The sequence below is a fragment of the Mytilus californianus genome, unplaced genomic scaffold (genome assembly GCF_021869535.1).
Source record: "Mytilus californianus isolate M0D057914Y unplaced genomic scaffold, xbMytCali1.0.p SCAF_7, whole genome shotgun sequence".
In the NCBI taxonomy this organism is placed as follows: domain Eukaryota; kingdom Metazoa; phylum Mollusca; class Bivalvia; order Mytilida; family Mytilidae; genus Mytilus; species Mytilus californianus.
Genome location: NW_026262723.1, coordinates 66,447,140 through 66,464,824, shown reverse-complemented (window position 1 = coordinate 66,464,824; position 17,685 = coordinate 66,447,140). Strand labels below are relative to the sequence as shown.

The window sequence follows — 17,685 nt, the reverse complement described above, 5'->3', positions numbered from 1 at the left end:
ATTTAATGAATACAAGTGAATTGTATCAAAATTCTGGAATTGAAATAGACAAAAACTGGATTGATAAAATTACTAAATCAGCTGAATTGTCGTCAAATGAAAATATCGATGAACACATTGAAGAAGAAAACTCAGATTGTTTCAGTGAAGAAGATGAATCTGATAATCAGGTTGGGAATAAAGATACTTTATTGGATAAACAGCCTAATGAATCTGACCTAACACAAGACACTCAATACACATTTGCACCGGGAGAAGGACAAAAACCCTTAAGTTTGTATAATGATCCTAATGCTGAGTACTAATCATTTCCAACAATTTTCTGTGGACAGAAACGACCTGATAATAAAGAAAGAGATGTTGAAGTACACTATTCTGACATAGTTAAATGGGAACTGCGTGCTGCAGACAGACGAGTTGCACAATCTGTACCAAATATATTTTTCAAACTTAAAAAAATACAATTAAAAAACATCAATGATAAAGTTCACTTAGCGATAAGAAGGTGTAAATCTGACAACAAAAAATGGACTGCTAAAGATATTCTTAATCCTTGAACTGTTAATGATCTTGTCAGATTGGATGAAGGTTATTATATTTTTCGATCTCTCAGGAATTCACCCGTTTACCTAGAAAAAAGGAAAAAAGATGTGTTCAGCATGATACGCCAGTTAGGTTTGCCAAAATGGTTTGGATCTTTTTCATCAGCAGACACAAGTTGGAATGATTTACTGAGAATTCTGGGTAAATTGAACGATGGCAAAGACTATGGTGATGATGAGCTAGAGAATATGGACTTGGCACCAAAAGACTAAATTGGTTCAGAAAGATCCAGTAACTTGCTCTCGTTTTTTTTATTATCGTGTTCAACAGTTTATCAAGATTGTTTTGAAGAGTGATCACCACCCATTTGGAAAATTAACTGATTATTTTTACAGAGTTGAATTCCAACAAAGAGGCTCACCTCATATTCATATCTTATGTGGATTCAAGATGCCCCAACTTACAAAGTAAGTTCAAATGAAGATATTACAGAATACATTGACAAACATGTGTCATGCTCTATGTTGGAAGATGCTGAAGACTTGATCAATTTACAGGTTCACAAACATTCAAAAACATGTAGAAAAAAAGGACATGCTGTCTAGATTTAATTTTCCTTTACCTCCAATGAACAGTACCACTATCTTAGAACCACTTGATGAAGATATAGAAAAATACAAGGGCAAGTACAAAGAAGTTCAACAAAAAATAGACTCTTTACATAAACTTGAAAACATAGAGGAAATGACATGTGAACAGTTTTTGAATGATATTCTTGAAATTAGTGAGGAAGAGTACTTAAAGATTATAAGAAGTAGCCTAAATGGCACTAAAGTTTTTCTTAAAAGAAAACCATCAGAAGTGCGTATCAATCCATACATGAAAGTAGTCATATCTGCCTGGAAAGCTAACCATGATTTACAATTTGTATTAGATCCTTATGCATGTGCGATGTACATTGTATCCTATATTAGTTAATCTCAGAAAGGAATGAGTGCACTTCTTGCCCAAGCAGCTAAGGAAGCAAGAGAAGGCAATCTTGAATTAAAACGTCAAATCAGACATATAGGCAATTATTTCACTAATTCTGTAGAGACAAGTGCTCAAGAGGCAGTATATTTGAATTTACAAATACCTTTAACAAAAGCTACTAGACAAGTTGTTTTCATAAACACATCACCCCCAGAAAAAAGAATATTTTTGTTAAAACAGACTTCAGCTTTAGAAAAACTTTCACCAGACTCTGTAGACATAGAATCAGGAAATGATATAAAACGGTATTCAAAAAGACCACAAACTTTAGAGAATTTGTGTCTTGCTGACTATATATCTCAGCTGGAAGTTAAATTTCCAAAGAAAATGTCTGACAATCAAGGTGACAATGCAAATGACACAGACTTCGAAAGAGAAGCTTCTGACACTGAAAATGATGAAGATTCACCTGAAAGTAGCATAACTAACAAATTCAAAATAACACTGAAAAATGGCATTACTATAAGGCAACTTAAAACCTGCAAATTTATAAGGTATGTAAGATTTAACAAGAAAACTGATCCTGAAAACTATTACAGAGAAAAATTAATGCTTTTCTATCCCTGGAGAAATGAGTTAATTGACCTTAAAAATGGATGTGAAACATATCAGCAAATGTACCAGACTGTACAAAGAATTATTGAAAATAAAGCTAAGCAATATGAAAACAATGCAGAACAGTTGGACAAAGCTTTAGAATCAGCTGAAAATGAGTGTAACCAACATGATGTCATGACTTGGCACCAGGCACTCAACAAGTTGAAATAGATGATATGGAAGAAGGGGCAACAGATTCAGAACAGTATGTTCATTTTAACCCTAATCGCCCAATAGAACATAGGAATTATGACATTGGTCAAGATATTGGAGTAAATCAAACAGCAGTGGAATTGACCAGTCATGCAAAACGAATAAAAGATGATGACTTTCATGACTTGGTTAGTAGCTTAAATGTGAAGCAAAGAGAGTTCTTTCAGCATGTCGTAACTTGGATGAAAATTAAAGAAGAACCTTTATATGCATTTTTGACCGGTGGTGCTGGCGTTGGAAAATCAGTAGTTGTACGTGCAATTTTCCAAGCACTTCATAGACAATTGTGCTCCACTGAAGGTGAAGATCCAGATGATATAAGAATATTATTGTGCGCACCGACTGGTAAAGCAGCTTATGATATTAATGGTCTCACAATACACAATGCTTTTCATATCCAACCAAACAAAAGATTTAACCAACCTATTTCTTGTGATGTTCTTAATACATTAAGGATGAAATATAGAAATTTATCAGTAATTTTGATAGATAAAATTTCAATGGTAGGTAACAAGATGTTCTCAGAATTGGAATCTCGTCTACAACTAATTAAAGGTAACAAGCAAACATTTGGAGGTGTCAGTTTGATTGCAATTGGAGATTTTTTTCCAACTGAAACCAGTTTTGATGGTTGGATTTTTCAAGATTTAGACAAAGGAATTACATCTCTTGCTCCAAATTTATGGAAAGAGCTTTTTAATATGCATGAACTGACTCAGATTATGCGTCAAAAAGATGACCTTCATTTTGCTGAGCTTTTAAATCGGTTAAGAGAAAATGCACTTACAGATGATGATATGGCAATTTTACATACAAGAATTGTGTCCCCAAAAAACCTGAATTACCCAATCAATAAAATCAATTTGTTTGTCCAGAATGACCTTGTTGACAGATTCAACACAGAGGTGATATCAAAATTAAAGACAGAAAAAGTAGTTGTCACTGCAGTTGATACAGTTCAGGCAGACATTTCTGCAGACAGCAAGGCAAAGTTACTACAATACTTGCCAAACAATCAGTCTAAAACTGCTAATCTTGCAAAGATAGTAGAAATTGCAGTTGGAATGAAATATGACCTTACTGCCAATATAGGTGTCACCGATGGTTTAACAAATGGATCTTCTTGTGAAATTAAAATACAAAACTAAAACTTCAAGGCCAAGTATTGTATGGGTGCAATTTAATGATGACAACATTGGTAGAGATGCTAGAAAAAAATACTGTCATTTATATACAAAAACTATTATCCAATCATGGACGCCCATCTTTGATATTAAGAGGTCATTTACTTATAACACCAAATTGCATGAGAGAATTCAGTTTCCACTTCGCCCTGCTGCAGGAAAAACTATTCACAAATCTCAAGGTGATACTCTTGATGAAGTTGTAGTCAGTTTGGAATCAAAATGTAAAACTAAAATTCCACATATACATTATGTTGCGCTTAGTCGTGTCAGATCATTGAGTGGTTTGCATATTGTTGACCTTAATGAAGACAAAATTTCTGTTTCAGAAAGTGTTAGGGAAGAATTGCTTAGACTTAGATCAGATGCAACACTTCATTTATGTTTTACACCACTGTATTCATTGACCAGAGACAATATAATGATTGTATTCAACAATGCTAGATCACTTCATGCACATTTCAAAGATTTAAAAGCTGATCCCAACATTATTAATGCAGACATTGTTGGTATAGCTGAAACTAGGTTAATTGCAACATATTCAAATGAAGCTTACAGTTTACCAGGATTTCAACCTACTATAAGAAATGATCAAGAACAAACTGACATAACAGTCAGACCCCACATGGACTTGCTCTGTATCTTAAGAATGACTGTATATTACAGTCTATAAAAACATATTCTAATACCAATGTTGAATTTATATTAGCAGATGTCTTGTCTTGTAGTAAAGGACATATGCAGGTTGTTGTGATTTACAAAGCTCCAAGCTGTAAAATTGAAGATTTCAAAGGTACACTAATCACAGAGCTTGTTCCCAATCTTGATAGACGTTCAAACACTGTAATTATGGGAGACTTCAATTTTGACTTGCAAAAAGGAAACCAAAACTTTTTAGGTTTCATGAACCAAACATTTGGATGCACACAGATGATATCAAAACAAACAACAGACTATGGGTCAATACTGGATCTAATTTTTCTTAAAGTTTTTACTGATTCAGAAGTTCATACAGAAGCATTAGAAGCTTACTGGTCAGACCACAAAGTTGTGTATGTTGCTGTTGATTTGTCTTGAATACAAGAAGCAACCAAGTTCTGTATTTAAACATACCACACTGCAGTTTATTGCAGTGTGTTACGAGTTATTGGGTTGCCAATCACCCATTGATTACATAGTTGATTTCAGATTCAAATCATTCAAGTGTATTGGACGGTTTTGATTATATATAATTTTTTTTTTTGAAAGGGTTTGGGGGGGGGGCGAGAACAGGACTTAACAATGAAAAAGTGATGTCATATGCAGACTGTTATTGTCTTACATGAAGTAATATTATTAATGTCCTTAATTAAGGCAATACTTTAGACTATTTAAAATAAGAATAAAACTGCAGCTTTGATAAAAGCTCAGCAGAGCTAATAACATGAAATAAAAATCATGCTTATAATGCATTTGGTGAAACTAATTTATATTACATCACAAATTCCTGTGTTTAAAAGAATGCCTATTCATAAATTTTTTAGCTGTTTTTTTTTCAAATTGAATATGATTTAAATTTCCTAATATGAAATATTGCATAATATTTAACAAAATGATTATTTTAAAGCATTCATGAATAGATATTTTATAACTATGTGAACATATTTAATGAGTTTTAAATCATGTAAAATATGACTATGCCTTTTTGTAAAAAAACATTTTCCTTTAGTATTACTGTTGTAGCTTTTATTCGTATATACAGTGTCTCAAGTCTTTATAGGCTACATGTAGGTATTGATCTGTTTTGTAATTTTACTGTACATCAATAAGTAACACTTAAATACAGTGTAACACTATTATTTATCTAATGTTATCTTTAAGCATGTTTGACTTAATGAAAGTGTCTTGTGATGTAATTGCTCAACAAATACTTGTCCATTTAACAAAGCAATGAATACTGTCAATTCAGAAATTTTTGCCATGATACATGTATTGAGAAAAATGTGTCTACAATGTATTAGGTTCATGATTTAAACTTGCATTTATAACAATCTAATTAAAATTAGTTCTTTGCATTTGCTCCTCATTGTTAATATGTTGCGCATGGGTAAGACGTACAAACAACGAGGATCAAGTGCAGAGAATTTATTTTAATTAGATTTTATTTATAATTTCAGCATTAGTTGTTCCTCATAAAATATTTGCAATCCTATTTTAAATGACTAGTAATATCTCTCACTGTTTTTACAAGTAATTGATGATTCATAATAAATGTAACATTAATTTCTGAGGTTATCTTGAAAAATTTGAGTATATTTTTATTGGATACAAAAATATTAGATTGAATAGTCATGACAGTAGTATGTTGCAATGTAATAGAGATTCTTATACATGTATATATATACATATGTAGGTGAAAAAAGAGTTAAGTTTATATACTGTGTCATTTATGCATTCACCATTGCCAGTTTCCATTTTTTATTCTATATATTCAAATTGTATTTTATGTACTGGAGGGACTTGTATATATAAGTCCTTGTATACGGTCATTATATGATATAGCTATATACATTGAGGTGTTCCTGTCATCGGGAGGAATTTACCTAACAAAATGTTATCCGAAGATAGATTGTCGGCTCTCCGAACTTTCCCGAACACCTGATTTGCTTGGAATTTTATTGTATTGATCAATATTTTTGGCGAAAACTTTACATATATTTATATGTCAATTTTTCTACGAAAAGTGAATAAAAACAAAGTATAACTTTCAAATATTGCAAAAGATTCACGTACGAAAACAACTGACTTTGGAATCGGCATTCTTCGGACAAATTTCCCGCCATAATCAACGAACAAAATGGCTAGCAAAAGAACAGCGAGTGCTACTGATAGCGACGAATACCAAGGCTTCATCCATGGATTGTCCCCCATAAAAATTTCAAGAACAAATTCGAAGTACTTTGACTTTACTTTACAGACTAATACGTCTAATTACAAACGAGTGGTGTGCTTTGATGCAAACAAACGAACCATGATAGACTCCGCAGCAAAGTGCAAATCACCAGTGAAGATCTCAAACTATACAGAATCGCCATCCAGGACAACCACCGGTTCAGACATTACAGTAAACAAAAAAACAGTAGTACAGACTGCAAGAAATCTTCGATTTCTTATTCACCAACCAGAGGCAGAGTCTACAACGCCCATCAGAAAATTGACAGAAGTCCAGACCCTCCCTGCAAAATCTATTGTAAGTATCATACTGTTTAGTCTTACAAAATAACACTTATTTTTATTTATTTTCAAACTATTCTTACATTTGCATTAGAAGTAATCAAATGCACCTGAATGGTTATTACTAGCTGCGGAACCGTAACCCTTATAGTCCTTATTACAGTTCAGCAGCAAGACCACAGCAGGCCCTTCATTCTGAAACAAAACAAACATAGATAAAGCAACTTTGTCTTCTTACCTAGAACTACAACTTCATTCAACTGAAGATTATCAACTGTTAGCACACACAATGATAGTCCGAGAGAACTCTGATGTCCAACTGCTGTTTTGTGCAACAACCCTAGCATGTCTGGCAAAACAGCTGTTGAATGTTGGAGCATGGAAGTATTATATTGACAGGAACTCCAACAAGCGGACTTCAAACGTTTATAGTGCGATGCCGCAAAATCGTTAAGTATTTGTTAATTAACTCAACATGTCATATGGATGCATGGGTTCCGATCAAATTTTTGGAACCTCGTGATTGATCGTAATTACGGAACATACCGAAATAACAGGATGTGTACTTAATTGTCAAGGAAACGACATTAACCGACCATGTCAGTTAAAAATATGTCAGTTTTTCCGGTTTTGCTGCGTAAAAACAAATACAAAGAAACGAAATCCCCGCGACTGTTTTCACAAAAAAAAAAAAACAAAAAAAAAAACAAATTTCTTTAAATGCCGATCCAGAATTAATAAATGTCATTCGTAAAAAAAATCTGTCAGACGTCAGAGTAATCTCGGACTAGGTTGAATGTTTAAGGTTTGTTTACAAATTTGGACTTATTATAAAAGGTGTAACACTTCATCTGTCTCGTAACCTGATATTGCTATGTAGAGGTCATCACGTGCGTGTAATTATAAAGCTCTTTTAGTCTTTAAAACATATTTGTTAAATACGTTAGTAACATTTTTCAAATTGAGACGATACAGAAAACAATAAATTTTCTTGTAACATTCGATAAAAATTAACAACCTTAAAACTTAAATTTAAGTTATCCGGCACCATCCGGCACAGGGTGCGTCTAAACACTGCTAAGGAGTCCTTAGTGCACTAAGGACTTATGATATGCCACTAAGGACTAGATGGGGTGTGTTACATGTAATTTTTTTTCATATTATGGTAGATATTGATATTTAATGCATAAATTTCAAATTTTATAGAAAAATAATCACAAATAAATGAGTTATTTAACATTGTTTAGACACGTGTCTGTTTTTCTTTGATATGCCGAAAATCATTGAACCGTTAGACACGTCAAATTACATAACTGATAATACGGGAATCCTGCTATCTGTTGTGTTTAATCGACAAGATTGGAGAAGTTAGATACTAATAAATGAATTCTTTTTGAGATTATAATTCAGCTGGGACTATTAGTATAATAGTCCCAGATTTAAGTGATCAATTTTGATTTGACTTCACACTGTTGTTGAAATTCTTGTTTTTTTTTCAGATTCTCAAGAGTAATTTGTAATTATTTCTTGTAAATAATAGATTTGTTTCCAGAACAATATATCTAAATTCATTTTCATATATGAAGACGTTTAGCAATGTATTTCTGGACAAAACGAAATCAATAAGATAATAAATCTTTACTACATGCAACCACACTAATTTCATATATGAACTGTTTAGGCAGAGATTGTCTAACGCGTTTGCTATGGTTCATTTTCAAAATTTATTATCATATGAAGAACACGTTTGAGCAATATATTTCTGGACAAAAACTAATTCAATATGATAATAATTTTTTACTACATGTACATGCAACCAATATAAAAAATGAAGATGTGGTATGATTGGAGGTGAGACAACTCTTCACAAGAGACAAAATGACTAAGAAATTAACAGCTATAAGTCACCGTGCGGCCTTCAACAATGAGTAAAGCACATACCACATAGTAATTATTTCATAAATTGATTCATACAATATCTTAAACAGACAACTTGGTTAAAAAAATACAAATCGGATTTCCTTCTGACATACCTGTTCTTCTTAAAGAAAAAATAGATTCAAAGAAATTGTATTTGAAAATATTTCTGTTTTTTTTTCAAGGATTTGTATAGTAATATACTATACAAATCCTTGATTTTTTCTTTCATTTTTACACATGATAGATTAAGGTATGAAGTATTCAAATTATCTTGTATTACAAAAAAATGATTATTTTCACATCATGTGGTAAAAGTATATTTTCAAGGCATTCGTACATTTGTCGTACGAAGCATAACCTTTTAATGTCAAAATTATATCTATAGTTCTAAATTAACACATATGGGATAATTTTCGTAAATAATGTGCTAAAAACTGTGGAACATTTAAAAAAAAAACATTTTTCACCTTTATACATTTGAAAATGAAACTTTAAAGTTTGATAAATGATATTTAAACTTCTTATTCTTTTAGAAAAAAACAAATGTCGAACAATTACAAAAAAATAGGTACCGTATGAAGCCTTTGTAAACAGATATCAAACTGGTTGAAAACTAGTGGTTTTGATAAACCCCAAGGACGCCACATGATTTTTTTTTCAATTCAATCGTAATTCGTACTAAGTATGAAGCAGTAATAGAAAGTGGAAAGGCAAACATCAGGTTTTGATATTTTTATCAGAATTTACTCATATTTTTTAGTGAAACCATTTGTATTTACACGCATCTTCGTCGAATTAAAATTAAAACAAAAAACTTATAAATCTATCTATTCCTTTTGTCTTGGTATCTCTTACATAAATATTTAACGAGCTGACCACACACTAACTTATTAGTTGGTGCACACCTATGGCAAATAATTTTGTTGGGAAAGATATAAAACAAAAGCCAAATTATTTGTCCTTTTAATCATTGTAAATAAGAACAACACATTTAATTATAAATTATTAAGCATTAATCTTTTCGATACAATTGTTAATTACTTATAATAAAAAGATTATGATTGTTTATTCAGTTGCTATGTTATATGGCACGTGTCAATCGGTTCACTGATTTTCGGCATATCAAAGAAAAACCGGCACGTGCTTAAACAATGCTTAATAACTCGTTTATTTGTGATTATCATTCTATAAAATTTGAAATTTATGCATTAAATATCAATCTCTTACTTAATATGGAAAAATAATACATATAACTGCACCCCTTCTAGTCCTTAGTGGCATAGTTTACGTCCTTAGTGCACTAAGGACTCCTTAGCAGTGTTTAGACGTACCGTCCGGCACACTACACGTGCATCACATTGTTTTCCGCAAACACCCGACTTTAAGTACATGTAATTTTTAATATCGGATATTTCCCGATTTCCAAGTTTCAATGATTAAAACATATTAAACAAAACTAAAAATAAGCTTGCCCTCTTTCCGAATGCAGTTAATTTTCTTATGTCATTCTGTTAAATATTGACCGATTTTTTTCGATCTTTTCAGCTTTTGTCTTTATTTATTGAACGGAAACAGGTGTCGTTATTACTTTGGCGATTCACAAATAACCACGGGAGTTTCCGTGTTTATTTACATTGGTAGGTAGATAAGACACTCGATACCAAATCACGTGATAAGACCAGCTTCGGTTAACAGAACAGGCGAAGGCGGCATCGCAGATACCCCACAAAGGAGTTATCACGTACTTGACAAACTGAGTCGGAACCTTTTATTTTCTTAAAGAAATCAGTGGGATGGGAATGTGCTAATCTTTCGCTGGAGTTCCTGTCAATATAATACTTTCATGGTTGGAGTAATCTCAGTCTACCTCAATCATATATAGTTTTGTTACATGCATGTTCATGCTTTGCAATGTGTCGCCAGCCAATATATGAACCAGGTTGGGGACAATTGCATTTGTGAAAATTATTCTTGATTTCAGGGATTGTGTACAATTTGTTGCTTTTTAAATGCCGAAAAATTAATTGAGGACAAGGTGATACCAAAAATCTACACGAGTGTTTCTAGCTTTCTTCCATCATCAATCAAAAAAAAAATCGTTCATATAGGCTATAAGAATACATGCATAGGCTTCATTTATTTGCCTTTTCCTTCACTTTATTGTCCCCCATGGCATGCATGCTTTTGTGTGGGATATAGGTAGAATACCAGGGATGCGTAATTCAGTCTATCTGGCTTTTAAGGGCTCTCGTCGGTACAGTTCTTTCAAGGTTTATTTTCTAAAAACTTATACTATAGGTTGATATCAGCAATATCTCAGGCAACTTCTAAAAGAGTCTCGAGCAATTACAAAAAAGAGTTAGTATTGAAAATATTAAATTTATGGAAAATAAGCCTCGTTACCGCTCTCACAGATACAATTTTTGACAGATTTTCATAAAAGATTTACTTGGGATATCTTGGAGAAATTCTGAAATTGGTGTGTATCTACTTAAGAATTATATGCCAATGGAAATATCAAATTTATAATAAATGGCCTTCTTTGCACTCTTAATGGGACAATTCTGTCTAGAATTTAATAAAAACTTGTACTATAAGTTAATGTCACAGCAATATGTAAATTGGCGCCAATGGACTTTTAAAAAAAATATGTTATGCCCCTTCGAAATATAAATTTATGGAAAAGGCCTCTTATGCGCTCTCACAGGTACATTTCTTGCCAGAATTTTATGATACTGATATCCTGTTTAATTAATTTGAGTTATGCCTTTGGACTTTTTTTATATCAACTTCAACAGATGAAATATCATATGTGTAATGCAAGGGACATTAATAGGAACTCTATTATTTTTTTTTATGACTGCAAAAAAATTACATTTGTATGTTGCTTTAATGTCGTCGTCGGTGTCCGAAGACAGATTGGGTTTCCAGTTTAAGTGTATTGATCTCAATGAATTTTAACCTTGGACTTGGAAAATGAATGCAAAAAATCAGTTTTTTAGCACCTTTTTTTATCAGATTTGAAGATATTGATTAATATGTACGAGTAATAAATAGTTCAATCATGACAATTTACTGGTCTTATTCAATTTTTGTTCCAGTCAGATGATATCATGCAGACTTTATCATGGACCTTGGAAATTTGATGCAAATAATCAGTTTTTCGCTCTCTTTTTTTCATTGTGTTTGATGATGTTCATATTATAATTTCATATTACAAATATAACTACACATTTGAATAAACTAGTGCACAACTTCATTTGATACATAAACAGTTAACTCTCGTTGTCTCTAACTCGGTTGACTCGAAATTTCGGATAGTCAAAGTTTTCTCGTGGTCCCAAACTTTGTTCCATATAAATATATGTATTTTGACTCCTGATGATTCAAAGTTGGATGAGTTGAAAATTCAGTTGAGTCTTACTAAATTTACAGTCCCAAGGTTAACAAAAGCATTCAAAATTTATTATATATCTCGAACTAAACAAATACACATGTCAAAACATGACCTCCGGGATTCAAAAGTTAATCTGACAATACACATGTAATTAAAATTCCGGTCAATGACCACTGTATTGATTTATGACACCTTAATTACAAGAATATACAATTTTGTCAACTTTAAATGATAAATAACGCTAAGATTGATTAAAATTACTCTATCGGATAAAAGCCAAATTGAAAAATTAATCAAATAACTAAAAACAATGTTATTATAATAATAAAAGACCAAAAAATACAAATACATTGATCTGAGACCAGAATACTGATCCCCTTTCCATATTCATCTGAATTTATTTTAGCATTACCAAGCTAAGCAAGAGCTGTGTCCCTTGGTCTGTCAAACTTCCAGGTTTCGTTTGAGTCGAACGATGGGTATCTCAAAATTATTTTCTGGTCCGACTGTCAGACTTAGACATAACGAGAGTCAATTGTATATAAATGATACCAAATACATGTTACACACTTTATTGTACATTTTTGTTTTTTTCCTATCTTTTCAGCTTTCAACAAAAGCCGAAGTAGTCAAAATGGAACATTCAAAAGTACAAATGCTTTATGGAAAACCTACAAATATGCAAGATATTATCGTTGTGGACAGCACATGCCAGATAAGAATAACACTATGTGATTCAATAGTATCATCTGTTCAGGTAGATGATACCTATACATTTGAAAACTTATCTGTGAGAAATTTCAAGAACGAAACATACTTAACAACCACAAAGTCAACCAAGATTACCAGAACTGACAGTATTGATGATCCTGTTGAATTTGAAAATACAGTTGCTGTACCAACAACTATGTTGGTACTGTAGCAGAAGTCAAAATAACACAAAGTTTCATATGTAAATCCTGTACTAGAAAATCACAAACTCTTTCAAAAGAAGAAAAGTACAATAGATGTCCTTATTGTAAGATGTTGCAGAAAACAGAAAACTTTGTTTCTTGCCTAACCGCTACATTAAATGTAACATCAGAAGATGAAAATGAGGACAATCAAACATCTAAACTCACAATTTTCAACACCCAAATCAACAATTTCTGTACGCTTCATGACCAGGAAGAACTCCTTCAAGATCCTTTAAAGATGGAAGAATTCTTCCTGGAAGACACTTTTGCTTTTAACCATTTTGATAATGTTGTTGATTCCTTTGCGATTATGTAGCTACATGTGTAAACAAGAATAATGCTTTACTGGAAAAATACACTTTATCATAATCAATGAATATATATGATAATCCTATTACATGTACTATCATTTTCATGTATACATGTACATGTACACAAGTCGGCATAAGAGAGCTGAATGTTGTTTTCTTTTCTTTTCTATGTTTATGATTTGTTTAAAGTTTACCTTGTTATTATATAACAACCATTTTTTTGAAACAACAATTACTACATATACTTCTTTAGTAAAAATGGAAAAGCATTTAACTGTTTTGAATGTTGTAATTATAATAGTAGCGCCCCATTTGCATTGATGCTGACCCCTAGAGTTTTTAGTGTATGTCCTATTATTAATTGTTGTTAGAACTCTTTATTTCTATTTAATAAAAAAAAAATTAAATTTAAAAAAGAAGCACGAGTACTTACCTCTAAACCTTTTTAGAAATATTAATAAACCATCCTTTTACCTGTAAATGTAATTTATTTAAATTTTATAAATTTAATAGTATTGTCCATTAAAAAAATATTGAAGATACATAGCACAGGCTTGTGCATTTAACCTTTCTTTAAAAGGAGTATTTACATTATCTAACAACAGTGTACAAGAAACTTATTTTAGGCTAGCACAGTACATTATAGTCTTTAGTCATCTGTCAGGAAGACAAAACTACTTTTTTATATTGTTATTGTAATATTAATGTTCAACATCTTAAGTTTGTAATTTTGGTTATCTTAAATCACTACATAGATGTTAAATTGTTATACCAAATCAACAATTGCCACAAAGCTTAAAATACCTAAAAACCTTAAAAGAAATTAACCTTTGATGACAATTTGTGAACATATTCGAATTCAGTCAAAATCAATTAAAATCGAACTTTAAAATTTACATACTTATTCATTAATATTTACATATTTGACCAACCATTTCTTTAACTGTCCTGTTAGAAATTATTTTTGAATATATACTATTTACATATTTCAAATGTAATAAAACCATTGATAATTTTTATGCATTTGCTTGAGGGTGTTAGCTGCAAAAGTTTTTGAATGTTTATCGAGTTATAGAATGTTCTGTTTCTTTCTATTTTAATCGCATATGCCCAGAAATCCTCAATTCTCTTTTCTTAAATCTTCATATCTACATGTAATACAAAATGCAATTTTGTTAAATATCTCATGAATCCTTTATGTTAAATTTTATTTCCTTTTGTATCATATAACTTGTCATTAATATATCTTCAACATATCAAAATATACTTTCCAACTAAAATTCAATACATATGTATCTTGAAAAATAAGCACACATAGCTATCATCCTTTTATGTTCTTCTAGTCCCTTCAATTTATAAACTTGTTGTTTGAAAACTACACAGCTGACACACCCTGACTCGAAAACATTTTTTTTAATTAAATTTTCATTTTTTTTTGATAGATACTTTTGTTGCATGGATAATATCATTATATATGAAACAGATTATTATATAATGTTAAAGCATGAATATATGCTAATATCATGTTTTTCATTCCTTTGTTAGTAAGTGTTTTTGGGGTTTTTTTTTTGTATATACGTTTTAGTGCATGCTTCTGTTCTGAATTTTGCTGACAACAAACAAATTAACCTTTGATATTTAATTTAAAATTAATAAGCATTTTATTTTGGTCTCCTTGATTTGCAACATTTAAGTTGCATAAATCTTTTATTTTTCAAAAAAGTTGCACTATATATTTATTGCATTCTTATTTTTCTTTTAAGACATGCTTCACAAAACCAAATTTTAAAATTACAAATAAATTCAGTTTTTTATCAGTTGATATGTAATACTGAATATTGTCCTCCATTTCTTAACTCATTTTTATGCCATTGCAGTATATTATAATAAAAGAATTATTGGTTACCTATCATTGTCAATTTATATTTATTATACCTATACTTTTAAAGTGCACGCTATATTGCATTTAACATATATGTATATATACATCCATTCAATTGTTTGTAGAACAAATATTTCGTTCCCACTTTTCTCAAAAAATAAATCAACAGAAAAACAATATCATCATAAATAACCTTGACCGCAAAGAGTTATAACTTGTGAACAAACAGTGCATACAATCTTTTTGGTCTAATGTTGATAAAAATATTAATAGCCTCATTTATAACCATACTAGTTACTTGCTGTGTATAATGATGAATGATTGGCTACTATAACAATAAAAGGATAACAGTTGACATTTAAAAAAACCCTTTATTATCAGAAAATAGAAGACCTGGATGCTTCATGTATTGTATGCAGATACCTTATGTTATGAAATTTCTGTCAATCATATGTTCAATGTCCTTTACCTTATTTTTAAACTTCATCGACTGGTTAAAACAAAACAAAAATGATTTTGTGAATTCTCACTTATAATGAGTTATACGACAACTATATTTGGTATATGGATTGTTTGCAACCTGCAATTGCAAGGTCTACATATAAAAAATGATGATGTTGTATGATTGCCAATGAGATAACTCTCCACAAGAGACAAATACAGTTGACAGTAGGAATCATATCTGTCAGACAAAGTTCACCTGACCTTGACCTCATTTCATGGATAATTAATCCAGGTTAAAACTATGTGATTAGGTCCCTTTTCTCAAATACTACAAGCAGATAGTCAACTATATGTGGAATATGGAATGAAAGTAATAATTCACTAAAACAATCAATTTGCAACACTTTTTGTCTCGCCTTGACAAAGTCAAAAAGCGGACATATATAGGTATGCTGTTTCCAGCGGCAGCGTCACCAATGTATTAGTTTGTGATTAGGTCTAGTTTATGGTGAACCACATGTGGTAGGTCAATCATATTTGGTATGCAGTTGTATAAGCATTGGCACATCTCATTTCCATGGAGATTGATTGATTGTTGTTTACTTTATGCCGCATTAGAACAGAAAGGCTATAGAGATTATTTAGCCCTGCCCCCTCAGTCATGGTCTATTGACTTCAAAACGTTTGCTTCAACAATGTATTAGTTTGTGATTAGGTCTAGTTAATGGTGAACCACAAGTGGTTGGTCAATCATATTTGGTATGCAGTTGTATAAGCATTATCACATCTCATTTCCATGGAGATCATTTGGCCCTGCCCCCTCAGTCATGGTCTATTGACTTTGAAACTTTTGCTTATTTTACATGTTTTAGTTTGTGATTAGGTCAGTTTATGCGGAACCACAAGTGGTAGGTCAATAATATTTGGTATGCAGTTGTATAAGCATTGGCATACATGTATCTCATTTCCATGGAGAATATTTGGCCTCACCCCTCAGTCACAGTCTTATGACTGAAACTTATCTTGGGTTACATGTAATTGTTTGTGATTAGATCAGTTTAGATGAACTGCTTATGTTAGATCAATGATATTTGGTATGCAAATTTATTTACATTTGCAAATAGATTATATATAGCCCCACCCCCTCTTCATGCTTCATTGACTTTGAAACTTTTTCATAGTTTACAACTTAATATTTGTATTTAGATTTGGGAATGACTTATAATAAGTCAATGGTATTTGGTATGCAGTTGTATTAGCATTGGCACATATCATTTACATGGAGATTGTTTAGCCATGTAACTCAGACATGGTTCAGTGACTATCAATATTTGCATAACTTGTCACGGTAAGATGTTAAAGTATTGCTATTTTGATTTCAACATTTGCATAATCAAAATTACAAAAAGGCCAAACATATCTCTGTGATAACAGTTTATTTTTCATACTTGAGGATATTGATTTGATAATTGGTATATAGTTTTATCTTAACAAGTTACAGTTCAAGTTTGAATTTTGTTCCAGTCTGTTGATTGTGTGCAGACTTATGGACCTTGGACTTAGAAAATTCACTCAAATAACAAGTTTCCTGCACTTTTTTTCATCATACTTGAGGATATTGTTTTATCCTGAGAAGTTACAGATGAAGTTCAAATTTTGTTTCAGTGTGAAGATTTTGTGCACAGTTATGGTCCTTGAACTTAGAAAATTCACTCAAATAATAAGTTGTCCAACTTGAAATTAGTATATAGTATATATCATGACTAATTGCAGATCCAAGTTCAAATTTTGTTTAAGTCTGATGTATTTCTACAGAGTTGTGGTCCTCAGTTTTCAACACTTTCATTTGTCATTCTTGAAAATATTGACTTGATTTAGTTTTACACCATGACAAGTTATAGATCAACATAGAATTTGTTCCAATACAATGATTTTTAACCAAAAGGGGATTATGTATTGCCATGCAATACTCACAGAATTCTTGTTATATTTC

General features: G+C 31.4%; 1 protein-coding gene across 1 annotated transcript; it reads left to right on the top strand.

The window, feature by feature from the left end:
• The first annotated feature begins 3,522 nt into the window (after window positions 1–3,522).
• LOC127708549 (uncharacterized) lies at window positions 3,523–13,164 on the top strand. The gene is made up of 2 exons (XM_052213456.1): window positions 3,523–6,798; window positions 12,707–13,164. The coding sequence occupies exons 1-2, from the start codon at window positions 6,406–6,408 to the stop codon at window positions 13,019–13,021; spliced, it is 708 nt and encodes a 235-aa protein (XP_052069416.1). The 5' UTR covers window positions 3,523–6,405; the 3' UTR covers window positions 13,022–13,164.
• The last annotated feature ends 4,521 nt before the right edge of the window (window positions 13,165–17,685 follow it).